The sequence below is a fragment of the Sparus aurata genome, chromosome 1 (assembly GCF_900880675.1).
Source record: "Sparus aurata chromosome 1, fSpaAur1.1, whole genome shotgun sequence".
In the NCBI taxonomy this organism is placed as follows: Eukaryota; Metazoa; Chordata; class Actinopteri; order Spariformes; family Sparidae; genus Sparus; species Sparus aurata.
Window position 1 is genome coordinate 29043047 of NC_044187.1, and position 19043 is coordinate 29062089.

The following is a 19043-nucleotide window of genomic DNA, read 5'->3' on the forward strand; positions in this document are numbered from 1 at the left end:
TTTCTCTGCTCACGACTGCATAACCACAACCACAACCACAACACTCCTTCATTCATTCGTTTGTTGCCGCTGGGTGACGATGTGTAGAGCCACCTGTCAGCTATTTTAATGCAGCAGCACTGAGACCATAAACATTAATGATAACAGCCGCCCCTCGTCTTCTCCGTCATTGCTTTTGTATTTCTCTATCTCTTGCAGACTTAATTAGAACTGTGGGGCCAGGAGCTGAGGAAAATTACACTGATAAGCCTCTAATGGACACGCGAGCATCATGTTGGTGCGAAGATCCATTTCTTGAGATGATAATGTGCCTTTGTATGCACTGGGAATAATACAGTGGCATGGAAAATGGACTGAGTGTGTGTGTGTGTGTGTTTATGGTTTCTGGAGCTCAGTTTGTGCAATGTCTTTTTAATATGGTGGCTCTCAATCCCCTAACATGAATCTGTTCCAAATCCTCTAATTTCGTTGGCTGTATCGTATATTGGGCAGTATATCAACTCCCTGATATAATCTGTGTGTGTGTGTGTGTGTGTGTGTGTGTGTGTGTGTGTGTGTGTGTGTGTGTGTGTGCGGGTGCTGATGACAGCTCAGATGCTCGTACAGTGCCAAGCTAAGCCTGTGCGTTTTACTGTGACAACCCATTAACGCTGCTGTATATTTATAACGTTTCATTTAAGCATATCAGCCTTCTCATCAAATATTCATTTGAGGGGGGAGATTGCCTACTTTGTCTCGCCTGAACTCTCCCTCCCCCCGCCCTCCCTCCATCATCCGTTCACCCCTTCATTTCTTTATCTGCATGTCCCCACCTGTGTATGCGTAGAATATGAATATCAACACAAGCCGCCGCTTTCCAAGGGTACGCTGAAGCCGGGAGACGGCTCCTGAGGACATGTGGCACTATTTTTTTTTTTTTTACCGAATATTACCTGTTTGTGTGTGTGTGTGTGTTATTTGTCACCTGTATCATGGATCCACACCTTCCAGAACTTCAGGCATCAATCAGAGCTCATTATTGGTTATCTGTCGGCTCCCCTTTCCAGCCTGCAGCAATGCTAAACTTCTCTATAACCCCTGTGGGAGATAAACACTATCAATACTGTGAGATTCAACCGTCCCAAGGCGCGTAATGTATTCAAATACCTCTCCACTGTGTTCCCCTCTGTCATCTTCTATTTCCCTCTCCCAGTCACAGATTTGCCTCTCATTCCCTTTCATTCTTTTTACCTCATCGGGCCTCTTTTTTGCGTCCTCCCTAGCCTTTTCTTTTTCTTTGTCCTGCTCTTCCTCCAGCAGCTGATGGATATTTTCTCTCCTCTCCATCAGTCTTCCGACGTGGGACATGATGATCCCTCACCCTCCTGTCTGTCTTTAAAGAAGCTTCCCCACACTGTTTATTCCCAGCAAGCATTATTTAGCCTTTCTTGCCAATGAAAAATCTTTTGTTCCACCACGTTGGTCCACAATTATATTGTATAATATCCAATATCTCGACAACTGCAGACATTCATGTTCCCCTTAAGATGAACCCTACTGACAAGCCTCTGACTTTTCCTCGAGCTACAATTTGAGGTTGACATTTCAGTTTTTCAGTATAATTACTGAACAACCACTGCATTGATTGAGATTCATGGTCCCCAAGTCCAATGACATTGGTGATCCCCTTATTGTTCCTATAGTACCACCAGCAAGTTTGAGTGTTCAATTATCCTCTAAAAATATATCAACATCTTCTAGGATTAGCCTAAAATTTGGCACAGACATTCATGGTTCCCAGAGGATGAATCCTGATGACTTTGGTGACAGTCTGACTTTTCTTCTAGCATCACCATCATGATTTTTTGAGTTTTTTTAATAAAATATCTCAATAATTATCTAATACATCTCCTTGATATATGGTTCTGATATTTTTGTTCTCATCAGGAGAATTTGTGAATTTGCAGTGACTTTAGTGATCCCTTAACCCAACTGATGCCTTCATTACATTAGGTCAACATTTTCACGAGTCAAACACTTATGTACCCAACACAAGATATGAAATACGAGGTCAATCTATTTTACCTAAAACTAATGACATTCCCATCTTCCTATACATTCTCACCTTTATCATATTTTTGGTGCTAATTAGTTAGAGCCGGGAGACCCCGACCAAACGTGTTGGGACCCATCAAGACCCAAAAACCGGCCAGGTTCGGACAAAAAGTTTTAATTGATGTCTGGATTCAGGTCTTGTTTAGTATGTTTGTAACCATAGATATAAAATATATATCTATATATTTATTCATGTTACGTATATCTTGTGCATATGTAGCACAATGCCTTTTCATGGTCATCTCAGCTACATTGTGCATGTCTGTAGCCATGCTAACAACTGACTGACAGGGTAACACAAACTATTTTAGCTTACATTACCAGTGTCAGGCTGATGCTAATGCTAATGCTAACACACTAAAGTAACATAATGCAGATGGTAAACATTATGTCTGCTGATTATGTTAGCATTGTCACTGTTATTACTTTGGCGTCTCGCTCGAAGCCTCGCAGGGCTGCGAGCATGTGCAGCCCCTCAACTCTATAGAGGAGCAATAAATTACATGTGTGCTCCCAGAGTTCAAGTCATTTCACCTTGTAGCTTCTTCTGGATTCTTTAATATAAGCACATTTTCTATGCAAAGAAAAGAATTAAACTTGACAGGAAAAGGCAATATTGATCATTTCTATCTACAGGAAAACTGCTATATTTAAGAAAAAACGATCAATCTTGTATCCTGACTTTGAGAATTTTAGCATGAATACATCCAACAACCGACCAAGAAACCACCCAGCTCCTTATCATCTTAGTGATCATCTTTGAATCTAATACATTTCTATCAAGAATGAAATATTTTACAAAATTTGAAGGAGAGGAACACATAGAGTTAAATGCACTCAAACAGAAATGCAAATATACATGAAAAGTCACTCAATTACATCTTTACTTTAAATCTTGAGGATGTCCTAGAGAAGCTCAAAGTATTACAAGTTAGATTGTCTGAACCAGGAGTTTCTGATGGGAAACAAAGCTGTCTGCATCCTGAAGTTTATCCCATAAATCAGCATGTGGTCTCCCCTGTCTCCATCCAGCTTATGCCGTGTATTTATGGATTTAGCATTCAAATAATCAAGACCTTGGTGCTTGCATTTTCTGAAATATGAGTGAGTCATCCGTTCACTCTACTCAACCAGCTCAAGGACGTGGAGCTGACAGAGTATTGATCCACAGGTATTACTTCTCCCTGCCGAGCCAAAGCTGCTCCAGTCCCGAGCCAAGGTGAGACCATCCATCAGGGAGCACAGATCAGCAGATATACACTCCCAAGTCACTCCGTCTGTCTCTCTGTCTGTCTGAAGTACCCCATGTCTTGCTCCATCACTTCCTCTCTCCTTTTAACTGTGCTTGTGTGCAGTGATGTATTTGCATGTGTTCAAAGTCCTGCTTTCTACATGTTCCTTGAGCAAAAATATGTATGTAAATTAGTACCTGTACTTAAAGTATTAAAAGTAAAAGTACTTTAAGTATTCAAGGTCAAAGTATTTGAGGTATTCAAAATAAAGCAAAAACTACTAATGTAACTGGTGATTAGTTTTTCTTGATTAATCAGTTGACAGCTTTGTCCAACCGATAATCCAAAACTCAGGGTTTTTAAAAATATATCAAAATCATCTAAAGCAGTTAAAAGGAAAAACATCAAATCTTCACATTAATATATATATTATATATTGATAAATAGATTTAAAAAAAAAAAAAAACAACACACGCACACACACACTGAAATTTTTTTTTGCCCCGGCCCCTAAACATCCTGAGTCTGCCACTGCTCCTCTCTGAAATATAGTGGAGAAGAAGAAGGATGAGGCATGAAAATACGCAAGTAAAGTGCAAACACCTCCAATATGTGTACTTAAACAAAGTACTTGAGTAAATGTACTTAGTTACATTCCACCACTGATGCTTTCTCCCTCTCCCTCTCTCTCTCTCTCGACAGATGCAGGTGGTGGAGGAGGAGGAGGAGAATTCACTTTGGATAGAGACGAGCAGGGACGCAGGGAGGAGAGCTTTTGGCACGGACTTTTGCGCTTTTACGCGGATACTCGCAGGGAAGTGACATGCGAACAGAACTGAAGTCGTAGATGGGCTGCGGCTCCGACGCGCACACAGATCAGCAGGTCCGGCGCGGTGGTTTTGGTAAGAAGTGAGAGAAAAAGAAAAAACAAACAAAAAACATGAAATCCAGGAGTCAGGACCAGAGTTTGTCTGACTCTAGAGAGCTGGACAGATCGTACGACCCGCTTACAGGTAGGGTCACCCTTATCCCTTCTTCTTTTAAATGTGATACATTGTTTGACGGACTGCTGTTTGCTGACCTGGCTTAGATTTCCTGACACTGTGCGCTCAAGAAAGTTTGCCTCTAAAGAACTATTTAATACACCACAGTCACGTTTTACCATCTGTCATGAACTGCTGCAAAGCAGCCTGGGTTCAAAGTCAGTGTGTGTGTGTGGATGTGGACAGTCCTCACCACAGCTTACATTACTTAGTGGACTGGAGACTTAATCTGACAGTTTTATTTGATATTGATTTATCCCAAGATGAACTTTAGGTCGTTGCTTTAGCCTGCTAACTGTTATGAATAAGAATATGGACTAATAGTTGCTGCGACAGCCTGGTCTCATCATCTATAGGTCAGCAGTTGCTGCAGCAGCTGGCAGGTCAAGGAGAATAAAAGCACAGTAGATATGTCTGGTGATGGATGGCGCCCTGTGAAAGATGTTGCATTGAGTGTATACATTCTTTATGAGTAGAGTGGGTTGTGTCGTGGATGCAGCGCTGCAACAAATGATAGTTTCATTATGAATAAATCTGCAGATTTTCTGTTCCACCATTAATCTTTAGGTCTATAAAATGTCAAAACAGTTGTGAAAAATGCTCGTACAATTTCTTCCACAAACTTTCTACCAAGAGTCCAAAACAGAGGGGACCCTTCATTTAGATCCTGAATTACAAAGAAATGCAGCAAATCTGCACATTTAAGAAGCATTAACCAGCAAAAGTTAGAAATGTTTTGATTGAAAGATGACTGAAATGATTTGTAGATTATTTTAAATAGTTGGCATCTAGTTATCTTTCAACCGACTAATCAATAAATCGACAGCTGTACTTGTCAACTTCTCCACACGGCCAGAAGGACTGGATGTTAAATGAATCTGGAAGTGAAGCGATCAACGGTGACATGAAAAGTTAATTTCTGTTTCCAGCTTCCCCTTTCTCTTTGCAGAATGAAATATATCTTGTTTATGATTTGATCATCAGTGTCAAGACACTTTGTATCTTGGAAAACAGCAAAATTTTTCAATTCTAACGATTAATAGACGAAGCGATTTAAGGTGCAGTATGTAAGAATTTGCCATCTATCGAATTGATACTCTAAACAAATGGGGGAGCAGCACATTGCCAGAGGAACCGCTAGCCCCCACATACTATAGCTGTGGCTAGCTAGTTAGCTCAGTTAGCTGTGTAGTTAGCAGTCCGGACACAGAGCTCGGAGGGCCGGGGGGAGTGCTAGTGCTTACATCGCTAGCACTGGAGTGCTGGATTAGGCAGGGCTGGCTGGTTAGCATGCTAACTTCAGTAGATATCTCTGCACAACACAATACTTAGTCGTCATAAAGTCAAAACTATTGACAATTTTATATATTTTCTGATGTTTTCTTACATGTTGCGTCTTCAATAGAAAATAGTAAAAAAAAGTCGACATATTGATCGATAATGAAATGAATCATTCGTTGCAGCACCTAAACACCCAATCAGTTGTGTTAATATAGTCCTATTGTATTTTGCAGTAAATCTTAAATGTTCTATCTCAAATGAAAGAAAAATAAAACTTAATGTATGGAAAAAACAAACAAACCTGCAAACAACTTCATACTATGACAAAAAGTCACAAAGATGCTGATCAGCAGTGTCCTCTCTGCTGGTGTGAACAGAGAAACTCACTGCTAAGACGAGACGACGGAGAACTAAACAGAAGAAAAACAAGAAAAGTGGAGTGTCATCTGGTTCTCGTCATGTAAGATTATACCTGTCAGCGAGTGTGTGTTTATGGTCTAATTAGATCAGTGAGACGCCTCTCTTTGTCAGAAATTTGGCTGTTTTATTTTCCTCATGACTGACTGCAAAGACGAGCTTCTTTAGAGCTCAGCAAACATCACACATACACACACACACACACACACACACACACACACAAACACAGGCGCACACGCACGCACACACACACACACACACACACACACACATACACACACACATACACACACACACACACACACACACACACACACTTGGTGCTTTGTAAGGCTGGCCTGACAGAGTCTCGTGACAACTTCCCGAAATAGTCTTTTCCTTTAAACATATTTTAATAAGCATAAAAATAGCTGCTGTCAGTGCTGATCTTGTGATATTTCCAAACTGCTGCATTTTAAATGAACAGATGGCACAAGGACGACGGTTTATTTAATGGCTGGTAGTTGTTGCTGCCACAATGGCTGGCGTGTTATCCATTCAGCAGCAGGTTAACCAAACAGTGAACAGGTGCATGAGCGCAGAGGCTTTAGGGGCGTTCAGGAGACACAAACAAACCTTTTTTTCATTAAAGCACATGGGTGTCGTGGAGCTCCGCAGCCTGAGGCACTAACCTGCGCCACTGCAGCCATTACCATTCAACTCAATATTGTAACTGTCAAATAAACAGCCAACAGTTATGTTAAATGTATTGACGAGGGAAGCAACAGCAACTGCTTATGGGCAGAGTCTGTTAAAAGTGTATTTAAAAGATTTATCGACCATATCTGAGAGACGTTCAGACCGAGCAGAAAGTGGTGCTTATGTGCGGCTCTGCTGTGAAGCTGCTGAACACCTCATGGTGTTACACCTGAATGTGTTCATACATTATAGATACTGGATGTTTTTTCAAGTCATCACTTTCTACACCAGACTTCACACATTACACTGATGCTGACTGACTGCTGCTGCTGAACCACAATGTCAAGTGGAAGAACTGAAATTTCCTTGTTTCCTTTTAAGATCCAGTTTGTAGAATTCAGGAGGATCTTTTGGCAAACAATGTCTTTTAATAGCCATTGTTATGTTTTCATTACAAAGAATCATTGTTTTTTTCTTACCTTGGAATTAGCTATTGGCTCTAGAGAGGGCCTTTTGTGTTTATAGTGGCTGCGCGTGAGGGTGAGATGAGGGGTATTTAGTTGGTTGCAATCCGCAGCCTAACTACAAAGTGACATTAGCTCCTACACCGCACCTTTAAAGGGATAGTTCTACAGTTTGGGAAAATCGTTAGTTTCTTTATGCTGAGGGTTAGATATTGTGTGGACTTGGACTCGGGACCTCCATTTTTCTAAAATCCTGACCTGAGGTAGACTTAGCATAAGGCTTAGTCAGGCTACCCGTTTACTCTGTTTCTCATCTTTATGCTAAGCTAGGCTAACTATCTGGTGGTGTTCTTATCTGACTCAGTCTATCTCTCATAATTACTCCTTTAAGAAACATGTTTTTGTGCTGCTTGAGGGTTTCAGCATGAAATGACTTAATTTGGTTAATGAGTTAACTAGTATTGTCCTCACTGTTGTGACAGTCTCCTGTCTAGTGCAGCTTCTTTTACGACTGAACAAACCTGCTGTACTTCTCTGTGTGTGTTTGAATGACTTTCAAGATCTTTATTCATGACATTTTTATAAAGCACTCAAGGGTTTTTTCCCCTAATGCATCAAAAATCTGTCAACACTGATAACAGAACTGTTACATTTATGTAACACGGTTACATAGCTGACTGATGTCAACATAAAAGCCTCCCCGAGCTAAGCAGATTTTGTCTGGACTCTATGAAGAGTGTTGTGTTGAGATGAGGTGACGTCTGCCTCCGTGTGAGGACACTCGATGGGAACTGATTCATATAAACCTCTGTAACAATCACAGCGGGGCTCATGTAAGAGTGTGTGAATCGAAATATGTTTGTGTGCGTGTGTGTCCAGGGTTTTTGTGAGATGGGCGTCATTAATCTGAACCATGTACCAGGATTATGGTAATCGCGGAAGCTGTTGCCCGGCCAACATTAGCTAACAAACATTCATTCAGTGCTGCGTGACCCTACTTAAACAGCCACGACCTCCTAAGTCAACACATAATTGAACTAGTAGATGAGGGGAGATGTTCGGGATTGGAGTCACAGTTATAAGTGCACGTATAAAAACAAAACTATCCTTCTTTACTTATTCCCTGCTGACACACACTGTTTATTTATTTATTTTTAGCTCATAGTCAAGAGGGAAATAATATTAGAGGTTAGAATAAAGGACACTGTATTATTTGTTCCCCAATCTTCTTTGTGGATTTGGGAGATTTTGAGAGAAAAGGATGAACTAACTAAATCAAATCATGCTTGTTGGTCAGAAAATCATGTCACTTTTGGCTTTAATCCTCCACTGTGATTCATATCTAATGTCTTATTTTCCTTGTGGCTCCCTTATCCGGCTGATTGAAAGCCCATTAACCCGTTCTTATTCCTGGAAATGTATGTTAAAGTATCCTAAAAAGGCCTCTCCCAGGAAAGCCCAACGTAAATTCAAAGCTGTTGTTGAGCCAATTGGAGTACGGGAATGGTTTCTGTGCTCTTTTGAAAGGTTATAAGCAAGAATTTTCCCCAAGTGCTCTGATGCTCTGTAAGTGCTTCTGGCATTAAACTGTAGGAGATTAAACCCACTGAATTATTTATCTGTTCTTCTTGTCTACATTTTTAATGCAAAAATAAGCCTGCTGATGACCTGTAACTGCCTCTATTAGCTGGAAAACACAATGGGTCCACGTCAAATAGTCTTGCATGGTCTAATAACAATAACAATATCACTGAAAATGAAAACGTAACGCTTGTTTTTCGGAGGGATTACGTAAGTGCCCGGCAAAAAAGAAATAAATGTGTGACCTCAAAAGCAACAGGGGCAGAAAGGTATTATAGTCCTTTATTTCCTTATGAACAATAACTTTGTGCATATGAAATAGAAACAAGTGCTTAGGTGAAATAGCAACCTATTAAAAGAGCAAAATGTATAAAACTACATAAATGCCAATAAGCTTTAAATACTGTAATAAACAATATATCACTAGATTTGAAATCCAGTTGGCACCATGATGCATCAGTCAGCCGGAGGCTGGCGTGTAAGTGGCTCAGCAGAGACGAGAAAGAAGAGAGAGTGGGTCACTTGTCTACGCGATCACTCATTGGCTGTTGCTCTGGGTTAGGCGTAGAAGCTCCTTAAAATGAGCTGTCAATAAAATGGCTGCCATCTCAGGGTCTCCAGTGTGGACGTGTAATGACGTCTGTTGTGAAAAGGGGAGATTTTTGATAGATAACAGCGTGAAAATGGCCATTTTGTCATCATTAAATCATGGAATACTGTGTTTTGGACATTTGGGAAAAACAGTTTTTGTTCGACTTTGATGCACGACTGAAACACCCAGAGCTGCTTCACAGGTTTTAACTGGACCCAGTTCAGAAATGGCAGCAATTACTCTTACTGATTATGTCTAATCAGACTATGACTTAAATAACCTCTGACTTCTTGTACAACTTTCTGTGAAGATGTTCCAAAAGGCGATGACTCCTCTTCGTTTGCCTCTTTCTCTCTCAGAGCCTCTTGTTTTTCTCCATCAACAAGTTGAAAGTGTTTCATCTTGTGCTGTTTGCACCAGTGGATAAAAGAGTCTTTAAATGTCTTAATAACAGCAGGGAAGAGTGCATTGATCCGTCTCAGAGGGCTGCAGTTGGTGAAATTGATTCCTACAGTCAAAGTCACCCAGAGGGTCCTCCAGCACTGAGGAGAGGCTGCTGGATGATCCCGGCGCTGAAATCTCAAATCACTGCTGAGTCAGTGATGTTTCGATGTGGGAAGTCACAAGGCTGCAACAAGCTTTAAAGTTCACCCACGCTGGTGTAACATCATGAGCAGAACGTGAAGAAAATAATCTATACTGGCTTCGTTCTGTCCAGCTCATGTCACAGTCAGCTGGTGTGATGCTTCAGCTGAGACAGACATTTATGAGATGAGTCGCCTCTCTAAAAAACAACCTCCTGCCCCATTGTTTGGCAGCTCGCTGGGCTCACGAGTCTCATCAAAACAGCTGCCCTTAGAGAGGGTTTCAACAACTTAGAGAATGTCTGTGATCAATATCCTGCACAGTACGTCTAGAAGCTGAAGAAAGAAGACGGCAGGGAAGCTGTTATGTCGTCTCCGTCGACAAAATGCCATACGCGAAATGGTTCAGTCATCAAAAAGCGGAGATGTTTATGTCATTGCCTCTCTTTGTGTGTGTGTGTGTGTGTGTGAGGCCCACTAAAAGCTCTGTTTGTTTTTCCATAGTTGTGCAGCTGCTGTGTTTGTTCGTTTGATTGACGTATTGAAAATAAAGGCAGCAACTGGTTTGTTCTCACAGAGTGAAATCATTTTAATAATTCATGCTCGTTTATAAAAGCTGCAGAATTTTTTTCCCCCTGTGATATAACATTAAGGAATATGTTTCTTATACGCCCATGAGCAAGTTATGCTGTTTAGTGCATTTGTTGTTCCGAACATTTCTCAGGTGTGAGAACTGCACTACTACTGATGTGTGAAGTGTGTACATGACTAATTGCATCCCTTATGTTAGTTTTACATTAATGCTGACTGACATCAGAGCGTCTCAGGTTGTGAAAATAAGTATGATTTAAAATGTGAGGTGGCTGATGCTTGCATCACGCTGAACATTGTGTAGTGGCATCCTGTCTGAGTATTCGCTGATCACATCTCAGACTTTCAGGCTGTTGTGGTTGAGTGTAATCTGACTGTAGATCAACACTGTCCTCTAGTGGCAGCGAGGGCACAGGAAGTATATATTATTAGAGAAAATAATTCACCCTTTGTAACCCAGGATGTTTGAGGGACGGGGCGGAAAATGTAAAAGGGCAACAGCTTTAAGTTGTGGGGCAGACGGGGGCACGCCTTCACACACTCTTTAACACCAAAATGAACTGTTATAGCTGAGTCAGAATGTGAATGTATTTTTTTTCTTTGTTCTTTTTGTTGTTGTTATATTTCTCATTCCTTTTCTCAACATTTTTTGGGGGGATTTCACTTTTTTATTGCTTTTCTAGAAACAGTAATATCACGCAAAACAATGAAACACCAAGGAGAAAATATCAATAAAAAGGGTAGGAAAAAAGCAGCGGTTTCACTATGTTATCTCTCCATGTGGACTTTTTTGTTTGTTTTTTTGTTTTTTGTTTCAATTAAATTCAAATCAAATCTCTCCACATGCTCCACAGAAGCAGAAGTACCCCCCGGGGTATATGTACCCCTGCGATTGAGGAACTTTTCAATCCATATTCTTTTTATCATTGAATGTCTGTGTTTGGTATCATTTTGTAAAAACCGTCTGAAGCCAAAGCCGTTGTAGAGGTGTCTTCGTCTCGAGCGTTAGGATGAATACTTTGTGAGAGTGCTCTGACACATCTCCAGACTGACTGAGGAGAGCCAGGGGCTTGTGAAATCAGAAGAAATCCATCAACAGCTGATTCTGTGAGCTTGCATCAGCAGACTTGCCGTGTCCAGCGTCTTTTTGTTCTTGGATTGTGTTGATAAAAACTCTCTGTGCTTGGCTTTGGATGAGAGAGACTGCAAAACAAGATGCTTCCAGGAACTGAACACAAAGAGAATCCAGGAGCAGGTGAAGGCCCGAAATAGACGCAGGAATTGATGGACGAAGGGGAAGTTTGTGTTTTTACTGAAGCAGGTGTGTCAACCCCACATGACGAAAGGAGGAGGAAGAGGAGGAGGAAGAAGAGGGAGGAGGTGAGTTGGGATGAGAAAGGTTTTGGTGAATAATCAGCTTGATTAAGACGGTTGATGCAGCTTTGGAGCAAGTTATCAGCTGGAGAGAACAGCTCCGGATTCAAAAAGCGACAACAAACAGCAATAAGAAGACAGCAAATGAGTGAGAGCTGGAATTGACAGACAGGGAGTGACTGAACACCCCCTGTGAAACGACGACAACATCTACAGACTCAGACTGAAGGAGAAGCTCATCGGATGCACCATGAAGTTGATGATCTGATCCCAGAGCCAGAGCTGACCCTCGGACACACTCAGCATGGAGCAGAGAGACAGGAGAAACCAGAGTCTGCTGAAGATGGGCCGACACTTTTGCAGCTGGCTTACTGGAACACTGTCAACAGGTACTGTCGAGTTAGAGAGAAGAATGGACAGAGAGGGAAATAATAAAAAGGTGTGAGGCCTGATCCTGTTTGGATTAGATACTGAGATAACATGTCTATAGCTGCCATCATTATTAAAAGATCACAGGGTGAGAGGTGATGCATAATATATGATATTTAGTGGGCGAAGGTTTGATGAATAATTGAGTGTGGATATGTTAATGAGTTAATTATTGATAATTGAGGAGTCCTGTGTTCCTGTTGAATATAGCATGTTCATGTTTAAGTGGTGCTACTCACTCAGTTTCACCTACATGCAGTATTATGGTCAGTTGTGGCTGCTTGTAGCTGAAGAGAGGAGAAAGCTAAATGTTTTTTTCTGATTGGAGTTGTGTTGTGGTGTCTGTAGCAATAAGCTAACACAATGTTTGTGCATGTGTGTCAGCTTCGAACACTTTAAAGGTGTAATATGTAAAAATAGGGTCTGTATCTGTCAAATTCATACCCAAAACAAGCAGGGGGGCAGCATATTACCAGACTAACTGCTAACTTCTGCTAACAAGAGCTGCTGTTATCTAGTTAGCTTGGTTAGCTGTGCATGTAGTGGTCCACGCTGGAAGCTCAGAGCTCCAGGAGTGTTACTATTTACCCCGTCAGCACAGGAGCTTTGGTCCGTAGGGGTTGTGGCTAGCTGGTTAGCATGCTAACTTCAGAAGATGCCTGTGCAGCGCGACACAAAGACGTTGTAACAGTGTTACTTCTTCACATAATGTTGATGATTTTGTTTGAGCATTTGTTGACTGTTGACAAGTTTTTAGTGTTTTCAACTAGAATTTTTAACATATTGTACCTTCAAACCTCACTAAACTGCTGGTCAGTCAGTCATTCCAAGCTCACACTGTTCTCCAAACTCATACAACTTCAGTTCAAGTTGAAGGTTTCCAAGGGTACCAACAACGTAAAAAAAATGTATAAAATGATGCTGAATGCATCTTATTTATATTTGATTGAATGGTGAAAGCGCTCTGTCTGAACATCATATAGGGTTAATAAAGAACTGGAAAGTGATAATAAACTGTCACTCTAAATGAGGTTATCTTAAAGGGAAGTTCCAGTGTTTTAAACCTGGGCCCTCTATTTACATCTGTGTGTAATGATTAATACTTACCAAAAGTTTTGAAATCAGTTCAGTACATTGACTCAGCTGGCAGCCATGACCAGCCATGACACGGCTGCAATGTAATCCAATGTAAACGTAAAAGATATGCCCACTAATAGTGCTTGTTTCTTCCACTCAGGCTGAGATTGTTATTCCAAGTGTCTGACAACATTACAGAACTGTTTCCTATGGATTTCTAAGTCTCATTCAAAGAGAAGTCTCACTCTGAAATTGTGTTGAGTTTGAGTTTGAAGTTTATCTAAAGAAACTACAAGATAGAATTTATTTTATGAGTCATGAATGACTGTATCTTTATTTTGACTATCTAGATGAGGCACCAAACGTTTCACCTTGTGAGGTTCCAGAACAAAAATGATCTTTTTTGGTTGCAAATGGCTGAATTTGCCTCTTTTACTGTAACTGACACACCCACTAAAACTACTCAACATTTCCACCTTATTCCTCCACAGATTTCACCATGTTACACCACCATGTTTCTATAGTAGCCCAGAACAGACAAAGCAAACAGTGGCTCTAGACAGGCTCTACAGGCTCTTTGTGTTTTTTTGCAGCCATGACAGGAACACCTTGGAGGGAAAGGTTGAGGCGAGGTGTATTCAGTTGGTCACATTACACCACAGCTGTTGTTCGAATCATCTGCTCCCTCAAGTGGTTGCCAGTTTGTGCACTAGCTAACATTGGTTAGCTAAGGTTAGCTAACATTGCCAACATTAGCTAGCAAACATTGGTAACGTTTAATGCAAGCTAGCAAATGTTAACGCTGCTAATGCTAGCAAACATTAGCTAATGTTTATGTTGCTATGGCTAGCTAGCTAACATCAGGGCAGTACAGTATGCTGGGCGCATACTGAAGAACTCAAGAAGACTAAAGACTGTTAATCGCTGACGAAACACAGATACCACATGATACCGACAGCATCATACTACTGGCTTACAAAGCTGGAAAATTTAACACAGAGACAAACAAAAATAATAATTTTGGACCTGACAAACATTTTTAAAATGTTTGATTCAATCATACTTTTCTACAAGCTCTGTATATGTTCTATTTTGTAAAACATGATTTGTCCACATTAAATTGATATTAATATGAACTCTGAATAGAGGATTTAAAAATTCTCTGAAAACAAATTGTGTCTGTAACTTATATTTATTATTTACTTACTGTGACACTTCTGTACCTCGGAGCTCAGTCACGTGTTATCTCGCTCAGCCCTCACATGCTGGTGGCTCTCCAGACAGTTTTGATCTGGTGGGTCACACTGATTCGAAGCCAGGTCAGCAAACTCATTTGTGCGCGCTAAGTTGTGTGGAAAAGTCAGAGTATTTGAGTGTGGCCAGTGGTTAATCCATTTAACATGCTCTTTTCCCCTATGTGGGCCGCTCTGTCTGCCTCTAATCTCTGCTGTGATTGGTTGTTTCCAGGTAATCCACCATCCAAACCCAATAAAAAGACCATAAAGCAGCGGTTCCTCAAACTGCTGCCCTGCTATCGCTCTGGCTCCAGCTCTTCATCTTGTCAAAGCAAGTGTCAGGACACAAAAGTCCATCATCAGTCACATTCCCCTTCACACTATTTAGTCACTGAAAACATTTACAAACATCAACCTCTTGGTTTGTCACTACCTCTCTTTTTTGTTTTCACCACGTTCTCCTGTTTCTCTGGACCAGGCATTTCATGTGCTCCGTGTGGATGTCTGAGGGAGTAACTAGGACATTTCTGTCTCTCCATCCCCTCATGCAGAAAGTTCATCTGATGATGCCGAACTGACGACAACATGTTACAGACCGGAGGGGCTCGACCGTCTCGTTGAGCAGACCAGCTTCAACAAGAAAGAGCTGCAGGTCCTCTACCGGGGGTTCAAAAACGTCAGTCAAAGATACCTCTGAATTCTCAATTTATGCAGAGTGTGGAATGGAGTGTTTGCACAATAGGGATTTGTAAATGATTTATATTCATGAGAAAGCCTGGATGTCTTTTTCCACTTCTGTGTGTTTTTCATTCCCACAGGAGTGTCCCAGTGGTGTGGTGAATGAAGAGACTTTTAAAAACATCTACTCCCAGTTCTTCCCTCAGGGAGGTCTGTCAGATCCTTCCACTCCTCATTTTAATCGTTATTTAACATTTAGGTTTCCAAAATGTTACCAGCCAAAAAGAGTTGAAAGAGGTGCTGGAGGAGCAGCTACTTTTCCTCAGTCTTTAAGTCACTGTTGATAGTATTTTTGAGCGCGACATAGTTAAATCTTTCTACCAATACAACTTCACAGACATTCGTTTGTCATGTGAAGTGTTCTCACATGTTTTTTAAGCCACCGCTAAAGTGAGCTAGACGGTGAATCAAGAGAGGGAGCTCCGTTAGCGCAACCATAGAAATGAACCAGAGAAATAAAGCGAGATTTTCTGATTGTTTCACTGCGGTTACGTTCTAAAATTCAAGTAAACACACCCACACCTCTTTGCAGAACCCTGTGTTGCTGTATTTTGCGTGAATTTGGCTGAAACACAGGCGTCATCCCGTCCTCCGTTTGCCTCCCTGCTCTGTGTGAGGGTGTGTGTCACTGTGTCACCTCACCCTTGGTCAAACAGGCGCACTGACCACAGTCCCGACCTTGTGCTGTTATCGGCCGGGGTCTACACACCTCTGCCCAAACGTTGATGCCCAAAAACACCTTGAACACAGCAAAATAAGAAGAAAATAATAAAGTAAAGACAGAGGGCAGGGTCTCTGCTGATACAGACACAACCAGACACTTCTAGTGGGTCATAAGTGGTGACTTAGACAGATTAATTTTGAAAGACTGTATACATATTTCTTTAGTAAAATCCTACATATTTATAAATTGTTTGTTATTATTTTTCAACATTTAGCAAACTCAAAACCATGCTGTTTCATTATAAAATATACTGTTGGTGTCTTGAGGTATTTGGTCACTTTACTTTCTAATTCTTACAGATTCAAGTATGTACGCACATTTCCTGTTTGAAGCTTTTGACACCAACAACAATGGATCGGTCAGCTTTGAGGTGACTTTTATATCCTTTCGTTCTCTGCTATCACATGTTTCACTTGATCAGAGCTTGCAAAGACAAGAGAAGTATCTTTATAAGCCTTCAGCTTGTATCTGGGGGTTTTTATTGCTTCTTTTTTTCGCCTTTGACTCGCTCCTTCTGATGTTTATACAAACCTTTCTAAACTCAATCATAGTTGGATTTTGCTTGTCTTCCTTTAGGACTTTGTCATAAGTCTGTCCATCATACTGAGAGGTTCCATCACTGATAAACTCAACTGGGCCTTTAATCTGTACGATCTCAACAAAGATGGCTGCATCACCAGGGAGGTACTCAAACTATTCTCTCTCTCTGGGTTTCTGTGATAGTTGTGCCTAATGTTGTGTTAGTAGTTTCTGGTGATGTTTAAATTGCCCATATTTCTTCTCCCCCCCTTTCTGTCCAGGAGATGACTGCTATCATGCACTCCATCTATGACATGATGGGGAAGTACACCTACCCCAACATGAGGGATAATGCTCCCAAGGACCATGTTGACAACTTCTTCCAGGTAAAACACACAAATCCCCAAACCAGCACACATCTTTCATCTTTCAAAAAATAGCTCTCCCTTTAAACTGTGCTTCAGCTCGGTTTGGTTCTGTAAGTGTTCAGCCATGTTTTAAATGGCACTGGAAGCACTCAGCTGAAGCATTTAATATCAGTCCTTCCATGTGAACACACAGTTTCAAGTCTGCAGATGTTTAGATGAAAAAATAAAGACCTAAAACACTCTTCAGGTTCATCTGTTTCTTGTAAACCTGTAAAGTTTGTGACCACAAGTGGCGATATGGAGCAATGTTCTTGTGAGCAGAGCCCTGTATTTCTTTTGTTATTCTCTCTTGCACATGCACAAGTGCTCACATGTCGCATGGGCACTAAGGTGTGGCAACGCAAAAACAATTTAAAGGTGGGGTAGGCGATTCTGAAGAAAGACAGTTGCTTGTTGAGTCTGATTCCTAAGTTGTCAAATACTGACTCAGCAACTGAATATCTTTCTACAGAAAAAAATACACCAACTTTTAGTCATTGGTATGAGTGTGCCAAGACACATGGCAATGTATGAGGAAAGGGAATGAAGAAAACTGCTCTCTAGAAAACATGAATGTAAACCATAGAGGGTTACAAAACATTTTAATTTGGTTAGAAAACTGAGCGTTACTTTGTTTTCCAGAAACACCTGAGTGTCTTTTGATCCAATCAGGTTCTGGTTTATAAATCACCTAATGGCTCGGGCCAAAATACATTTCTGATCTGCTGCTACATCATGAACCATCCAGTGGTCAGGTACTTCTTTCAGTCCTTACAGTCAAAACTAAACATGGAGAGGCAGTGTTCAGTTATGATGCGCCACATATCTGGTACAAGCTCCAAGAAGACTTCAGGGCTGTTACAACTCTCACCTCTATTAAATCAAGGCTGAGGAGCTAATGCATTTTAGACATTTTAGATGCAATTTTTAATGTCTTTTAATGTAATGTTTGTGCGCTTTGAGTTGCCTTACGTTTCGGAATTGTGCTATGCAAGTAAACTTGCCTTGCCTTACCTGTAAGTGAACCTTTAACCATCTGTGTCTGTGACATGTCTTTTTCAGAAAATGGACAAGAACAATGACGGAGTGGTCACCATCGAGGAGTTCTTGGAGACATGTCAAAAGGTCGCCTGCACAAATCTCCACATTTTAATGCAAAGCTTCTGTAAATATCTACAGCCTGCTCAGTAATTTAACTTTGTCCCCCTGTCTCTCTCTCTCTCCAGGATGAAAACATCATGCAGTCCATGCACATGTTTGACAATGTGATCTAAGGCTTTAGTGGACACAGACATGAGATTTTGCCTTCTGCCTGGAGCTCATCTACCATTTGTCAGCCTCTAGCTGATGGATGGTGTTTCTGAGTGTGGACAGTGATGCAGGGTGCAAACGGCAATGAAACTGAGGATATTTCACCCAAAACCTATCAACCCTTGTGAAAAGTTTTTTGTTTAAATTAAAAGTGTATAGCAGACCAATCTGAACAAGAATATTTAAAGCTGCAGAGAAACGGTCTTATAACTTTAGCACTGATGAGCACATGGGTCAAAAACAACAACTGCAATGGCCTCGACACTTATACAGATGATTATCATCAGATTTTATCTATTGCATGAATAAATGCGCAGACACCTGGAAATAATGATTACTACTACTAATAATAATAATGATAATGAGTAATGCTCAATTAGTATTTGTACACACTTTCTATACACAGTGATGTTTCACTGAGGAATGGGTCATATAAAGAGACACATTTGAATCAAGCAATAATCTTAAAGTTAATATGTTTTCAGATCGTCTCTGTCCTGCACGCACATGTATTGTAACACTGTATATTGTGTCTGCATGAATCTGTGTTGACTGGGCATTGACATGTTTAATTAAAGTGTTAATATATTTTCTATATGAACATGGTGAAAATGATGATGAAATTGAATAAAACCACACAGTTGCTATGCAGATGTGTAGAATTGTTTCATG

At 40.8% G+C, this 19043-nt stretch overlaps 1 protein-coding gene across 2 annotated transcripts; it reads left to right on the forward strand.

The window, feature by feature from the left end:
• The first annotated feature begins 4045 nt into the window (after positions 1 to 4045).
• On the forward strand, positions 4046 to 19024 carry LOC115584858 (Kv channel-interacting protein 2-like). Of its 2 annotated transcripts, XM_030422753.1 has the most exons (9): positions 4046 to 4339; positions 14905 to 15003; positions 15224 to 15348; positions 15491 to 15560; positions 16434 to 16504; positions 16711 to 16818; positions 16935 to 17039; positions 18123 to 18185; positions 18287 to 19024. In XM_030422753.1, the coding sequence occupies exons 1-9, from the start codon at positions 4267 to 4269 to the stop codon at positions 18332 to 18334; spliced, it is 762 nt and encodes a 253-aa protein (XP_030278613.1). In that variant the 5' UTR covers positions 4046 to 4266; the 3' UTR covers positions 18335 to 19024. The 2 variants fall into 2 exon arrangements, with proteins under 2 accessions (XP_030278613.1, XP_030278690.1); XM_030422830.1 differs by lacking the exons at positions 4046 to 4339; positions 14905 to 15003 and adding an exon at positions 11105 to 12320.
• The last annotated feature ends 19 nt before the right edge of the window (positions 19025 to 19043 follow it).

Bases quoted from the DNA above. Each gene is read 5' to 3' on its own strand.
- LOC115584858 (XM_030422753.1), top strand. From the start codon at position 4,267: ATGAAATCCAGGAGTCAGGACCAGAGTTTGTCTGACTCTAGAGAGCTG. The intron at 15,349-15,490 runs GTCAGTCAAAGA...TCATTCCCACAG, and splicing joins TCTACCGGGGGTTCAAAAAC to GAGTGTCCCAGTGGTGTGGT. The intron at 16,819-16,934 runs GTACTCAAACTA...CTTTCTGTCCAG, and splicing joins ATGGCTGCATCACCAGGGAG to GAGATGACTGCTATCATGCA.